The sequence below is a fragment of the Parambassis ranga genome, chromosome 5 (genome assembly GCF_900634625.1).
Source record: "Parambassis ranga chromosome 5, fParRan2.1, whole genome shotgun sequence".
NCBI lineage: Eukaryota > Metazoa > Chordata > Actinopteri > Ambassidae > Parambassis > Parambassis ranga.
In genome coordinates this window covers 20,041,787-20,057,657 of record NC_041026.1, presented here as the reverse complement: position 1 = coordinate 20,057,657, position 15,871 = coordinate 20,041,787, and the positions used below count along the sequence as shown (strand labels likewise).

At 42.4% G+C, this 15,871-nt stretch overlaps 2 protein-coding genes across 5 annotated transcripts; one reads left to right on the top strand and one right to left on the bottom strand.

Moving 5' to 3' along the window:
- Positions 1 to 592: 592 nt before the first annotated feature.
- dnajc14 (DnaJ (Hsp40) homolog, subfamily C, member 14) lies at positions 593 to 7,994 on the bottom strand. Of its 2 annotated transcripts, none has more exons than XM_028405349.1 (7): positions 7,862 to 7,994; positions 5,448 to 6,842; positions 5,227 to 5,333; positions 4,909 to 5,028; positions 4,623 to 4,783; positions 3,643 to 3,745; positions 593 to 3,341 (listed from the first exon to the last, which is right to left on the bottom strand). In XM_028405349.1, exons 2-7 carry the CDS (start codon positions 6,645 to 6,647, stop codon positions 3,044 to 3,046), a joined length of 1,989 nt encoding a protein of 662 aa, XP_028261150.1. In that variant the 5' UTR covers positions 6,648 to 6,842; positions 7,862 to 7,994; the 3' UTR covers positions 593 to 3,043. The 2 variants fall into 2 exon arrangements, with proteins under 2 accessions (XP_028261150.1, XP_028261151.1); XM_028405350.1 differs by lacking the exon at positions 7,862 to 7,994 and adding an exon at positions 7,181 to 7,576.
- On the top strand, positions 7,530 to 15,008 carry nab2 (NGFI-A binding protein 2 (EGR1 binding protein 2)). Of its 3 annotated transcripts, none has more exons than XM_028405354.1 (8): positions 7,530 to 7,804; positions 9,593 to 9,696; positions 9,957 to 10,874; positions 11,017 to 11,150; positions 11,612 to 11,663; positions 11,767 to 11,881; positions 12,003 to 12,188; positions 13,962 to 15,008. In XM_028405354.1, exons 3-8 carry the CDS (start codon positions 9,963 to 9,965, stop codon positions 14,057 to 14,059), a joined length of 1,497 nt encoding a protein of 498 aa, XP_028261155.1. In that variant the 5' UTR covers positions 7,530 to 7,804; positions 9,593 to 9,696; positions 9,957 to 9,962; the 3' UTR covers positions 14,060 to 15,008. The 3 variants fall into 3 exon arrangements, with proteins under 3 accessions (XP_028261155.1, XP_028261153.1, XP_028261154.1); XM_028405352.1 differs by lacking the exon at positions 7,530 to 7,804 and adding an exon at positions 9,123 to 9,402; XM_028405353.1 differs by lacking the exon at positions 7,530 to 7,804 and adding an exon at positions 9,123 to 9,402 and having other exon boundaries at positions 9,920 to 10,874.
- The last annotated feature ends 863 nt before the right edge of the window (positions 15,009 to 15,871 follow it).

Genomic DNA, 15,871 nt, shown 5'->3' with positions numbered 1-15,871 from the left:
TTTTAGCTCAGACCTGTTGAACCTTTAGATTTTTTCCCCTTGGTGTTGCACATAGAGCAGTTATCACAAGGAGCTCACTGCTGGACAGCTGAGGAAAACTTCAGTGCATCAGGAAAGGTGATCCACAGGATTCTCTTAGGTTTGGATCTTTTAATTTTCTTAGTGATATTACAGGCTTATCTATCACATAGCAGGCCAAATCAAGTGAGCAAATCCAACTCGAGCAGGGTGCAAGAATCCCTTCAAAACCTCTCCTTGTAAGGAGCAACAGAATACACGTGCCCTGTCCTCTTTTCATGGCCATACTACCATTAGTTTAAGGTCAGAGTGTGGAAAAGCCATATGAGGTAAAACAGTGACACTGTCTGTTTTAGTGTGGGTTTACAGTGAAATGAAATATTAAGCCAGCTTGAAGGATGGACCTCTGCGGGCTCATGGGCTGCTCCGAGGGCTGCAAAAGATTTTTATCAAGATGTTTGCAACGTAGAGACCTGTGGACCCTCCCAACACGTTTACACCGCATGATTCAAAAGGTCAGAATATAATATGTGTTGTAGCTCATTTACGTACACTGAGCAGGAAACAGAAAACATTGTGCGTATAGGAAATCCTCTTTATTTTGAAAACCAGAGAAAGCGGGGGGAAGAAACCCAACAGTGATTTTTTTTTAAACTGTTTGCCAGCCAGGGAACTCTCTCCTCCTAATTCTCTACAAAAAACCCTGATGATTGTCAGATATTTTTTGCAATTATTCTGCATATCCTGTTAAAAACTTGAAAAGAAATAGAAAAAATATCTGGTGTTGGCTCTTTCATTGTTTTCCTCTTGGACTTTGAACTGCTACCTTAAACGTACATACACCACTGCACATTCCCAACAACATGTGGAAAGCAATGCATTATGTTCAACATGGTCACAGCTGTGGGTCCAGTTTCAGATACAGGGAGTGAGGGAAGCCGAGCTCTAGCCTAATGTGATCTGGAAATGGGATTGGTACAACAGTAATCTGGGGCTACTTCTATAGTTTGTACTGGTTTCATTTAAAAGACCATGTTAGTTCACTGACTCACTCCATGTCTGGGAAACTGGTCAAATTAGACAAACTATTTGACACATGAATAAAAACATGGCGAACTTGCTGTCCTGCCTAAATAAGCTGAAACATTGCAACAAGCCTCCAGACAAACTCACACTAAGCATTACAATGCCATAAAATACTTATACTTCGTTCAGAGTGTAATGGTTGTGCAATCAAATGATGTTTTTCAAAAACAAAACATGTCACTCATTTAACATTCAGATTCTACTAAAAAAAAAAATCTTTTGCAAGTGAGCTGTTAGCTTAGCGAGCTACACCTCCTACTCAGCTGCAGCTGGAGGAGTCTGGTTAGGCTTAATCACAGATGGCTATTCAAAATCCTTCTTACAGAGGTGGGTGTGCAAATTAACACAAAAGAAGAAACAAAGCACGATGAACATTGTCATAATATGTCAATGTAAAAAAAATTAAATTAAATGCCTCATTGCACAGAATTACCCTATCACTACACTCTCACAATCTTCCTGTCAGGTGTAAACAAAAACATCTCTGCCAAAACTGTCAACTAATCAAACCCAAACTCTTTGTTTTTTTTGTTTGTTTTTTTTTTTGCATGTGGTTACGTGCGTACAGGACAAATTAAGTGTTTTGTCGACATTTAAAGCTAAAGCCACATCTACCGCATCAAGCAAGAGGCCAGAAATTCTAACATCCAAGTTGAAATGAACTCTGAGGCTGTCATGGTTTCACATAAAAATTACTGAGTGAAAATGGCTTTAAAAATTTTAACTACTGATCGTGAACCTATGCTACAGCTGCAACACATTTTTCATTAAGCCACTATCCGCAACGCTGATGGATGTTAAAGGGAGAGCAGTTTTTTCTGTGGTTTCCTGAATTCTCAAATAAAACGTTGTACAAATTGTGACTGGTGATACATGCCTATCCTTTAAAGGCACAACTTTTTTTTAATTACCGGTAGTGGTCTAGAAGTACAGTGTGATTCTGTGGCACTGACAAATACAAACACTAGTTTTGTCCAATTGTGATTAAATAGACACAGTGACTGTATTATATTTTATATCCAGACTTCTCTCTATATTACACCTTATGTAGTAGCTACACATTTTTCACTAGTAAGTAGAGATGCACAATGATATTCTCACATTATGCACCTATTGGCCAAAACAATACGGGTACAAGATCTGATTGAAAATCCAATATACTGGACTATAATGAGGCAGCCATATACAGTTTTTATGAGGCAAGTTGCCCATCTGCCCTCACAGTTCAACAGACCTTACCTTCTTCCTCTGTTTGTTTGCATGTCACCACAGAAAAACACCATGCTCCTGATTTGAATGAAACCGCCAGTCCCTTTTAAGTGGAAAAAAAATGGCTTCAGGTCATGGTTTTGTTGAGATGTGTTGGGTTTGACTGGTTGGGGTTCAGTCTTGAGATCAGAACTAGAGCCACATGCTGAACACTAACACTGACAGTGTGAAGCTGCCCAGATCTTCTTCATTCAAGATCATCAATAAAATCACAGTCCCAATGCCTGTAAGCCCCTCCTGAACTGCCACTCAGCCTGCAGCTGACAACTATGAAACATGAACAAACGTGAGAGGATTGAAATGTTAAAATGCAGGTGAATAAATCATGCAATGAAGGATTTTGGCAGGAAATGATGAAAAAGAAAAGGTTTCATTACAGCATCCTCATTAGGATTTCAATGCCAAGGCTACAGCCGTCTTTAAGACCAACAAAAAAACAAAACAAAATGAGAGGTAAAGCACCATCACTGCCACCTCTTCAGCCCCCCTTTGATACTTCAGTCCACAAGTTTCTCTTCAGTGTCTCTCTCTGCTCTGTCTGATCTGACCACACCTTACCTAAGTGAATCTTCTCCAGTTTAGATCATGGCATGCCAACAGGAGGCGAGAGACAAACATGGCCGTTTTTTGTTGTGTCCCTGTGTTTCTTTTTTGATACCGTTAACAGATTTCACCTCTGAAAGGGTTTGCGGACCTTCTTTCTTCTTCTGGGGGGTTTGCCACTTTCTGCCCATGTTGTCTCAGTGGACTCTGGCCGCTGACCCCCTGGCATAAAGAAACCTGTCTGACCTGGAGGAGGGGAGAATGGCGGTGCTCCAGCACCAGGTGGGTGGTGATGAGGGGGACCTGAGGGGAAGAAGTTTCCATTGGCAGCCATGTCATTAGGTGGTCCTCCCTTGAAGATTCGGTTGAAGAAATCCTGCAAATCGGCGGGGTTGGTTGGACTAGTGGGATGTTCTGAGGGCGTCCTGGAAGGAGAGTCAAAAATTTCAGGATGTTTAGTATGGGAGATTTTATTCTTTAATTTTATTTATGTATTTAAGGATGATATAATGTGATGGAAGATGGAAGAAACTGATTTTTCATCAGTAAAGTACTGCACATTCAGATTTTGTTTCAAGGGCTAAATAGAAAAGACAGGTATGTACAGTGAACCACAACTTCCACCCATATACAAGTTGAAGAAGAGATGATGACAGAGGCACAGAGTTGCCCTGACAACACATTTACGACCATGCTATGTACAAACCTTCACCTACAGTGACGTACCTGTGTCGTGCAGCACTGCTGTTGTTCTTTGAACCAAAGGAGATGTGATATGGTACACGGTGTGTGTCTGGAGAAATGCCTATTCTTTGGCAACCTGCCCACTCTGAAACATGACAACATTACAGCAGGTCACAAGACTGAGTGGAAAAAGTACAACCAAAAAGCACTGAAGCTTTTCCTTTACCCAGTAGAGGCATCAGCAGACAAGTGCAGGCTGTACAGTCAGGTTGGAAAATATTGGAACAATAGGTTTTTTGCATTTTGGCCTCTTTACACAACCACATTCAATTTGACATGAAACGCTCAAGATGTGAGTGAAGTCAAGACTTTCTGCTTTACTTCAAGGGTTTTATCAAAAGTGTGGCATTAACCATTCAGGAATTATAGATGTTTTCATACACACACATTTTGGGTGGCTCATATATAATGGAACAAACTAACATAATAACAAACATAAGGATCAAATGCTCCTCCTTTCCCTCTCCATACTTTTCTCCCAATCATCATTTTGGTACAAATTTAGTCAAGCAGTCAAGAAACTTTTATTCTAGAACTCAAAAGACTTTTTAGCATTTCCTGCCAGTCCAATCTGGCCTTTCTGTTCCCGAGCGTAACCAGTGGTTTGCACCTTAATGTGAAGCACCTTATTATTTACATTCATAAAGCATCTCTGAAGAGACTTTTGTCAATGACACGCCTACCTCCTCCAGAGTGTTAAGGATTTAGCTAGATGTTGTGAAAAGGTTCTTCACTATGGCAATAATTCCTAAACGGCTAATGCCAGACTTTTGTCAAAATCCTTGAATTAAAGCGGAAGGTCTTGACATCACTCACATTTATAGCGTTTCATTTCAAATTTAATGTGGTTGTGGCGGCCAAGATGCAAAAACCTTCTCATGGTTCCAACATTTATAAACCTTACTCTATTACTATTTGGCTACTGATAAGCACAGCAGATAATATTTAGATAAAACGTTCACCTGTTATATCGTACACCTTGCCATCCATACAGGCAAAGTATGTGATGCGTAGGCCCAGCATGCTGGACTCGGCCCACAGGTCCCCTTCCTCAGCACTATGGCAACGATTGCATTCAGCACAGAACCGGGCTTCAGCAGGTTCACGATCCATCTCGAACCGCCTGCACACACACAGATCACCAAAGAAGAGTCAAATACCGATACAAATATAATGCATGTTTAACTTCAGGATGAGGAAAACATACTGATATAGTGTGTGTAGGATGCTGGGTGTGTCACAACATACTTGTGCTTTCCTTCACACTTGGTACACATCATGGTGTTCATGGCTTCTTTCAGGTCATCCTGCAGTTTGGTGAGGAACTCATTCATAGACTTTGAGAGCTCAGTTGCTGCCATCCGCTTCCTGTGAAAGAAAAAAAAGGCAGTTAAGTGATTAAACAGCTCATGAAGTACAGATACAATTCAAGCCCAGTTTATAAAAATCACCTCTAAGAAAACTGTGCACATGGGAATGGTAGGAAAAATGTGAAGAGTATAAAGGTAAGCATGGTGTCAAATTTGTGGATTTGCTTTGTTAAAAGCACATCTTCTGTGCACTTACAACTCATACTCTCGGCGTGTCTCTGGGTTACTGACTATATCCCAGGCAGCCCTCAGTACTTTGAACGCCTCTCCAGCTCGTGGGTGTTTATTCTTGTCTGGATGGACCTGAAAGCGAGAGGACAGAGGACAAGAATTTTTATTAGTCATTACTGCAGGCATTCAATAGTAAAATCTAGATTCACAGCAATTCGGATTCGTACATGTGCTACACACACGCACCTGGACAGCCAGCTGTCTGTAGGCCTTCTTCAGCTCAGTGTCAGTGGCGTGCACCTCCACACCGAGCACTGTGAAGGGGTCGAGCTCATCCTCTGGTACCTCAGCTAACGCCAGCAGTCTCTCCAGCTCCTGGCCTGGCTGACCTCTCCCACCTCGGCCAGGGGACTCAGGTGTGGATGGTGAAGCATGACCATTCCTCCTGAAGAGGCCTCGGACTCTGTCCAGCAGCAACATCACCCTCTTACAGAACCTTGAATCCTGAAAAGCTGTCCAATATCGCTTCCCTCTATCTCCAATAATACGGGCCAACACACCCTTTGCCCATTGGAAACCAAGGATAAACAAAGCACAGAATAGTCTGAAACAAGATAAGGCAGTTGTCTTTACCCACTTCACTAACCTAACTACTTTATCCATCAGGTGTGCTCCGGAGCATTGTGTCCATTTCACTATCCGACTTGCATCTGCCTTCATTCCAGGTATATCAGTGACTTTTGCAAGGAGCCGCTGTCCAAAGCTGTAAAGTTTCATTACTCCAGTCTCCACTCCAACTCCACAATTGTGAGTTAATGTCACAATAATCTCAATCATCATGTGGATGCATGAAATGCACCAAAAACTCACAGACTCTGACAGCATCTCTTTGAAAGCTAAGACAAGCTGGTTGCCTGCCCGCCTGCGACCACGGTTCTGCTGATGGTGATGATGGTTACGCCTGCGGGTGGGTTTATGTCGACCACCACTTGACATTACATTTCCTCTTTGAATGGAAGAAAAAGGACTCTGACTGCTCTGCTCTGAAGCTAATCCTCCACTCTTCAATTTGCATTTTCGTCCACTTCCCATGTTTCTCCAACTAGACTCTCCATTCACAGGCTGCTCTTTTGCAGCTTCATCCTCTTCTTGATTTATGACCTGTGAGTCTTCATGATCGGCGGTCTTATCAGGCTCAAACCCATCTGAAATATCCTCAGTATCCTCTTTGGCCTCTGTTGATCCACAATACTCTGCTTCACCAATTCCAGAGTTTTGTGGTGTGGCTGGGTTTAAGGTTTCCTGAGATTTCAGACAGGCTGTTTTGTCCTCCTGCTCGAAGTCATCATCTTCCTCCCACAGACCAGAGCTGGTTACTGAGGCATCGGGGACCTCTTCATCAGTGTCTGAAACATCCATCTCCTTGTCAGCTGCTTCTTTCTCCATGTTCTTCACAGCTGTTTTATCGAAGTGCTTTAAAGCTGGAATCTCATGGAATAAAATTTCCAAAATCCATTTTCTCTGGCAACATTTCCCCAGACTCTCATTAGGAATGAGACTGTGGGTTCCTAAGGCTCCAGTCTACCATTTTTGCAGCCACTTCTAGGTATTAAAGGCTCACATGATGCATTCATGAGTCACCTGAGAAGAAACAAATATGTATGAAGGGACAGCTCTTTATGACAGTACATAGTCTTAAATCTTCTAAAACACTAGCACGAAAAAAATATAGAGCTTTCAGTAATAAATTGAAGCTGTTGCTGTATAGCTATAGAGACAGAACAATTAATTTAGAAAAAATACTTAGCAAATAACTTTTAGTAAAACATTTTTGGGTAGTAGTAGGAAGTAGGAGACCAATAGCTTTGATTTCATGCCTGCTAAGGGCACTGAGCTCATACAGACTGAAAACAACATTGTTTAGGCTAAAGCTTTCCCGAAAGTGACAAGAACTACGACTGAAAGTCACATTAACTTACATGTAATGTGGCAACATAACTTCATTTGTCCGGCCGTTGTAGAAGTGAGAATACGTTAGTCAGAGTAAAATATTCCAGCTAACTTTAACACATGCAGGTGTTAATAAAACAAATCACACTGAATCACACTGCTTTGTAGTTTGCTAATTCAGTTAGCTGTAAAGAACGTTGCATATTTGCAATTAAAGCTAAAAACACACGTCGTACTGTTTATAACCAATAAAAGGCAAAAAAAGATATCACAACGATGTGACTCTGTTTAATATAATGTTATAAAAACAGCGATGAAAAATCAGCAGATGTTTGAACGGCGGCTAATGTTAGCAGGCAGCAGGGGTGTTAGCATGAAGAAGCAGCCAAGCAGGATGACAGACAGGCGCTACAGGGGCTAAAATTAGCTTGCTTCTCACTGCCTAACCTGATTTCCAATACAAGGTCTCAAACGAAGACTTAAAAACGACGACAGTGCAGTCAAATGTTGTCGATTTTAGCTAGCAAATAGCCAAGCCAGCAGCTAACTGTTAGCTATCAACAGTAACGAGCTGGACTAGCTAACGGATGTTTCCCCTTCCTGTGGGGTTTGTCGGGTACGCTAAGCCATGATATGGACCCCGGACGAGTCCAGTAAGTAGTCAAACTATTTTGCATGTTGCATTCAAACAAACTAGATGTCATATATACCTCTTGTACAATTGTGTAACCTTGTTTGTTAACAGACAGCCAAGTGTCCGTGTTGTTTTTTTAGCCACTTCTTCTTCTGCTTCTTTCCCTGACTTTCTTCCAGTTTCTTCTTCCTCCTCCAGCTCCTTCTTCTCTGCTTCCCGACTGGAGGAAAACATTAAAGGGACACTGCTGCCACCTAATGTTTTAGAGGCAGAAGGTCATTTATGGCCAGCTTTAAAATGCTGTTTATTAGTTGTCAAACTATTGTTCTCCAACCTCTTTCTTCTTCTTCTTCTTTTTTATTCTTCCGTATGTTTTTTGGCGCAGCGTATCTCCAGCATACATTGACCGATTTCAGCCATTCAACTATCAAAATGTTAATCTCATAGAAGACATTCCGGGTCAACTTCAAGTTTTTTTTAAAAAAATTATATATTTTTTTAAAATATTAAGCAATTTCGGTGTCATTTTTAACATGGGAGTCTATGAGCGAGCCCTTCAATGAGGGTCATCTGCCAAATGTATCTCCTCCTACAAATTTCAAGCTACAGACTCCATTTTAGTCTTAAAACGCTCATTAGATGCTGCTCTATCAAACTTGTATTCAGAATTTTCTAATTCCGAATCGTTTCCGCACGCCAGGCTCTCAAATTTGGAGTGGTTTTTGAGGTCTCCTCTGCTGTTACCATGGTGAGAGGCTGACACTCAGAGGCATACAAAGCTCTGAATTGCTCTGATTCTCCAGCAACTCAGAGCAATCCTTCACATCAGCATTAAAACTTAGCTGCAGCAATCAAACTTGCATTTTCTTCAGGAAATGCCATTTTCTAGTATTCTTACAAACACACAACATTTCGTGACAGGATAACTTTTGTATGTGTGAGCTGTTAATCCTTTCTTCATAAGGTGCAGTGAATGTGTGGACCCGCCTGTTTTTACAACATGACGGATAACTTTTACTGCAAGTGTAGGCCTATAATAAACAGTCTGCATCATTATAAACAACATTTATGGGCTTGGTGTGAATTGGACCTTTTATTTTTTTTTTAATAAATCATGCCATTCTTCAAAAGTGCTGGAGTTTGTGCTGTGAGTACTTTCAGAATAATTTAAAAACACATCCTCCCACATAAAAAGGGGAAAAACAGAAACACTGCTCAGTAGAATCCACGTGTCATATTTGTTTGTTGCTCTATATAGTGTTGCTGTCTTGGCTGGTTTTGTTTGGGGGTCTTTGACGTGGTAAAACCCCGGGAACCCCCAAAAGCATAAAGGATTAGTCTTGAAGATGCAGAGGGTTAATTTCAAGCCCCCACTACCACCACCCACATCTTCAATTTGAAAGCCGCCTCTCTACCGGGAGAGGAAGGCTCTTTTTCGGTCAGATGGCGTGCTGCAGTCCGCCCCCGTCATTCTCCAGCCCACACAGACAGCAAAAAGGCAGCCAGCAACCAATACGGTGCGCCGAAGAAGGATTTCTGCCAGTGATTTCAGACGAGGTACGATACGCAAAGGGGATTTACTACGGCAATCTGCGCCGGGGAAGCTGTCGGCTATAGGTAAGAAAAATAAGAAACGAACAGGACAATAACTGCGATGTTTCTCTGAGCAGGCTGCTCCCCACCAACATCTGGCTCAGTAACACTCGCCTCTGGTGGAGGTTTTTATTTGAACTTAATCTGTTTCTACTTTTGTGCAGTCTGAATGTGAGGAGGGATCATGTGAATGTAGTTTTCATGTCTTTATCAGTTCACTCCGGCAGTACCAACCCGTGACATCGGTGGTTGGGGAGACACCTCTGCGTAATTACGCCGGTTTCCTCGCTATACGTCTGTCGACCTAACTTGAAGAGGGTAAGAAGCATTTCTACTGCAGTCGTGTGAATTCATGCACACTACATATTGTGACATATCTCTTTGTGTATGGAGGATCCCACTCTGCTCTAGGGCGTGCATAAACTTCCATTAGGCATTTAATGTTTTTATTTATTTATATCTGATTTGAAATCAAGGTGTGGTCAGGATGTCAAAATCTGAATCTAAATAAATAACTGGTGTAGGATTTCTCCATCTGCAGGTTCATGTGTGTTTCCTTTCTTCTGCCTAAACTTTAGTGTGCCATGTCTCTGCCACGCACACTTGGGGAGTTGCAGCTCTACCGGGTACTGCAGAGGGCCAACCTGCTGGCCTATTATGAAACCTTTATCCAGCAGGGTGGCGACGACGTACAGCAGCTCTGTGAGGCAGCGGAGGAGGAGTTCCTGGAGATCATGGCACTAGTTGGCATGGCCACCAAGCCACTGCATGTGCGTAGGCTGCAAAAGGCCCTCCGAGACTGGGCAGCGAACCCTGCCCTTTTCAACCAGCCTGTTGCTAATGTTCCACTAGGGGGCCTCCCACTGTTCAAAGTTGATGGGACTGGTGCAAGCGGGTCAGCTGGTGGGCCCAGAAAGTCTGTGAGTAATGGGCAGCCAGGGTCCCCCTGTGAGAGGGAGGACCGGGCATGTCTTACTCCGATGCACAGTGGGAGTCCAAGAAGCCCCTGCTCTCAGGCCTCTCCGCAGCCACCAGACACGCACTACAGGGAGAAACTGTCACCCATGGACCCACACTGGCTCAGCCCAGAGCCTGACGGGAACTCCACATTGGCATCTGCGTCTGGAATAGAAGACGAGCCGCCCAGTCCACCTCTGCTCTCGACATGCCCGCCCGGCCCCTCTACATCTCCAAGCCCCTCTGCATCTTTTTCCCCAGCAGCTCTGTCAGCATGGCCTGGGGGACAGTTGGATGGAGAGACAGCCAGGGCAGTAGTGGAGACTGTAGAGAGGCTCCTCAGGACCCTTCCCAGGTCTGACCCTGCGGAGGTAAAGACTCTGCTGAGGATGAACAAGAAGATGGCAAAGACAGTGGGACATATCTTCAGAATGGGGACGCAGGATGCAAACAAGGAAGAGGAGATCCGAAAATACAGCCTTATTTATGGACGCTTTGACTCCAAGAGGAGAGAAGGCAAGCAGCTCACACATCATGAGGTAAAAGCAACAAGACCTGAGTTAAACTGTTGTATGATATCACCAAGGCAGCATACTGACCTAATATACAAAAGATTTCAAGCAACCAGGAGTGATGATGTTAGTGTCCATTCCTCCATCACTTATTGTTTTTCCTCCTCAGCTGATCATCAATGAAGCTGCAGCCCAGTTCTGCATGCGCGACAACGCTCTTTTGCTGAGACGGGTGGAGCTCTTTTCTTTGGCACGGCAGGTGGCGAGGAAATGTGCCTACACCTCTACACTAAAGCATGCTAGGTAATGGAAGCATCTCTGTAGCTGTAAATAAATGTAGCTGTATTCTCCATCAACAGCTAAAACAATACCTGATACACATTCAAGTAGTGTCACATGAAGGCACATGTGAAGTACATGTGAATGATGTCATTTCATAGCTGGTACAGTACACTATTATTATAATAGTGTTCAAATATCTGGGCACTGTAAAATGCTGATTATATTTATTCAGATGATTACAAGATCAAAGAACATTACTTAAAGCTCATTATCACATCTTCACACTTCAGTGTGCTAATGCAACATATTTCCAACATATCTCCATATGGCAATAGGACATTCTGATGAATATGTAGTGTTTTTAAGTTATAAAATAAAATGTAAACTGAATAAAACTGTATAGGCGGTACGAAATGTGAAATCTTCTTCTGTTTCTGTTTTCATTAAAACACTGTTTACAGAACTGCTTTCTCCCGTTGCAGGACAAATACAGATGAAAACAGCATATTACCCCAGAAGAGAGCGAGACATGACGTGAGTGCTCAGTTCTGTTATGATGCTATGATCCTCATCTGGCCCCATGTTCAGGTCATTTTAAGTAGCTGATTAGCGCTGAACTGACAGTGATGTATTTTAGGTAACTGTGCCAGAGAGTGTGCCGTCACTTCTTGGAGTGGAGGGATCTGAGGTTTTGACTCAGAGGGCAGATGATGACAGCTTATCTGCAGAGAGTCTGGACAGTGTATCACACGGTAAAGCCTTCAGATTGATGTCCACACTAAATAAAATAAATACATCATAAAGTCATCTTCTTATCTAAAGGAATACCACAATTAGCATTTGAAGAGTCAATGTGTCTGTCTGTCTCGTTAGATATCGGCTCACAGTGCAACCAGTCTCCATCCCCCCGTCCCCATGGCGACACCTCCAACCCTGCCAGCTGGAGTCGCCATCTCATACAGCAAACTCTGATGGATGAGGGTCTGCGACTGGCTCGCATGGTGTCACATGATCGGGCCGGAAAGCTCAGCCTAGGGTCAGAAGGGACTCACTCCACAGGTGAATTTTCAGACTTACTAGTATTGTGTGCTCTATAATTGTTGTAGAATAAAATTGTACTTGTGGTGGTGTGGTTAAAGAAGCATGTTGGGAAATACAGAAAAATTCCTGTTGAATATCTTACTTGGGTTTTCTGGGATCAGTTTAATATGTAACTCTTTGAACGCGGTAAACAAAGTAGAACTTTTGTTTCCATGTGCATCCAGTCTTTGTGCTAAGCTAAGCTAAGAAGCTATGGGTATTAGCCTCATATTTCTCAAAAGATGAAGAAATCAAGTGAGAAAAAAAACTCTTTATTTTAGGTTTGACAAAAATATAAGAGATAGAGAGAGATGATGATGTTTAGAATTGAGAATGACAGACAGAGACTCCCTAACCTCTCCTAACAATGAATATTTTATAGCTCTACAGTTTGAACCCTAGTGAGTCACAATCTCTCTGAGGTAACGCCTCCCACCATGCACAGCTGAACTTCAGCAGACTGTAAATTAGAGAGGATAGAAGTTAGAAGGGGAAACAGAAGGAGGTGGAGAGCAATATATAGGGAGGAAAAGAGTGAGCGAAGGACGGCTGAGGAGGGGTGTTACACTGTTATAGCACTTCTTTAATGCTGTGTTACTGTAGTGCATTTCTGATGCATCACAGCTTTTACAAGAAAGAGAGAGAGAGAGAAAGATGATCTGGCGAGTTAGTCGTTCTGGGCTGTGATAGCCGGTCGAAGAGATAAAGCAAGAAGAAGGAAGCCAGCAAAGACATGAGGGGGCGGGCAGGGAGGAGATTGGAGGGGAGGGGAGGGAAGGGGGGTAGGAAGTACTCTGTGGGCGGCAGAATCGTCGGACCCCCCCTCCTCTCAGCAGCAACTGACGTCAGAGTGTGTTAGATGCGTGGGCTGAAGGGCGGGATGGATGGGGCGTGGGGGCGAAGGAGTGGGAGGTAATTGGAGGGGCGTTGCATTGACTCACCAAGCGACAGTGTACAAAAATAAAACCTGTGGGCAGGGAAATGGCACAGTCTTTTTTATACATCTTCTCCTTCCACCAAAAGGACTGCGGAAATAACAAAAAAAATGACATATGTTTCATCTCTGGCGTCGATCTCCCTCACTTTGTCATGTGTTTTTTTCCCTCTCACTCATCCAAGTTTCCTTCTTGTGTGTCTCTCATTAGTCAGAACTTTTTTTGTGCCATAACGTCACTTTATCAATACAATTTCAACATGAGAACATAAAGTCTAACCACCTGTTTTATTGACTTTTCCTGTTTTTACAAAGTTCTCTGTTCATGTGTTATATTAGTACATATTAAAGTAGATGTACACAGAGATTTGAAATAAACCAATAGTAAAATGAACACTTTTTAACACTATGAGTACACTTCTATATTAAAGTCTGTACACATATGTGCCAGGATTAAAGAATCACACACAGATCACTCTTCTTGGATTTCCTGATTATCGCCTTCGCTGACAGCAGGCAGAAAACCATTAAACTGGTGTTAAGACATGTTGTTATTCATTCGACAGCTTGTGTTGGTCATATAAACCATGATGACTTCACTCCACGTGGGAGAGTTTCTTGCTAAATTCCCCAAACTATTATTCAAAGGTTTATTAAACACCCATCACATCTTAAATGCTGTCACTCTGAACTGATGTTCATCCTCTACATCAGTGCGAGTCCCAGTGTGAGTAGATTAGAGGGTCTTCTAGGCATCTAAATAAGTTCCATTTAAAGTGCCTGTATGTGTAAATATATACATTTACGTTTCTCTACAGACCATGACAGTAAAGCTGAGCGGCAGAGCTCGTTGCCGACATGCAGGAGCAGTAGCCCTTGTGTCACCAAAGATGACTCCAACCACCGAAGGAAATGAAACCCTCTCAGAGGTTATCAGGGAATTCGTGCTTTTGGCCTGTCAACAAACTCCAGCCAGGCTACTGTCCTTCACTGACATGTTATTGACCATCAAATCAATACAGTAAAATGTGAGAATCTACCAGCAACAATATTTTAAACCTGCAGTGACTTTTAAACCTTCAAGTTGTGAATGAAGATCAAAACGTTTCTCCAGGGAAATTTTAATCAGGAAAAACGTGAATTGTTTTGTTACCAAGTGTTGGAGGTTGGTGCAGCAGGGGGCACTGCGACTTTGGAAAACTGGCTTTGTGAAGTTCCTCCACACTGAGCAGCACTGTAGTAGTGTTGTGTGTTTTGCAGAGAGACTTTTATTAACAGCAAGTTACACCATTATAACGTGTACGATTACATCCTCACCCTCAGGAAACAAAGGATGTTTTGGTTTGGACAGAGTGGTCAGATATGAATGAAATCTGTGTTGGAAAAAAAACCTAGCATGTGTACATTTCTGAGAGCATGCTCACAAACAACACTGTCAGACCTGAACAAGTCTCTAAGACAGGAAGCTGCGGGTTTTCATCATCCACTCGCTCCCATGTTTCTGTTGGCTCACGTGGTATTTTTAAGAGATAATAGTCCAGGCTTCTGTTCTCTTTAATTGTGTGAAAATGTACACCTTTCTTTTTAAAGCCGAGCAGCATGAAATATGAACACTGATGCTTAATGCAGTGTTGATCATTTCTGGGTTATTACTGTCAATTTTTAATGGGATTCTTTTAGGAAAGCAGTGTGTCTTTGGGATGATATTTCTGTAGTCTTAGATTAACTCTTGTCCTTTGGGTGATTAATCTCTCCTTTCTTTCTAAGCTTTAGGAAAACAAAACAACAGCACATTCAAAGGTTTACAGAAAGAAATCCCATGGTGCTTGACTTTTTTGATACAGCAGCTCCCACACCCACTTATCAGGCCCCCATGAAGTGCTAAATTGTATTCACGTCATGATTTTTGTATATGGAGAATGTCAGTGAGGTAGCTTGCTGTGCATCAGTTACACCTGCCTGTCTCTTGAGCATTAGTAACCTCCTCAGTTAATATGTTGCAGAACAGATTATTTATTTTGTTACATCTCAATAAATGTTATTTTACTGATGAAAACCACAGCTTGTTGCGTTTTGTGTGTGTGTCTGTGTGTGTTTTCTTGGCAGCTCTAATGTGTGGAAGAGGCTGCTGGAGCTGCGTCACACAGCCAGCAACACCTCTGCTGTCATTTGTTGCATGACTCACCTGTACCAGTGATGTCATCAGAGCAGACAAGGCCAACGGGTTCAGTTGTATAGACTGTGTCTTTAGTTTATTTGATTATAATGACTATGTGTAACACAAATCACAAAGAAGCATACAAATATGTTGCACAGTATTTCCACATATTAAAACTGATTGCCATACAATATAGGGTCATATATTCCTCAGAGGATACAATATGATGCCCTGATGTTTCACATACCTCATTATCATAACTTTATGATCAATACAGGACATGCTGTCTTACCATTAAACACCACAAAAACTCTTGGCAGCTCTTTGTACAATCACTTAAAGAGTTAAACTGCACATGCATGCACAGCTCCTCAGACATCAGGCCACAGACTTATCAATCACCCCTCAGCCTGCAAAGCTATTGACAGCACTATCAACTTCAGCTGTACTTTGTGTTTACTGCTAAATAGGAAACAGTAGCATGCTAACAGTCTAAGATGGCAATTGCTGCTTTCATTTCCACTATGAGCATGTTAGCATGCTGACATTTCCCTTTTAGCCCGCCTTAGC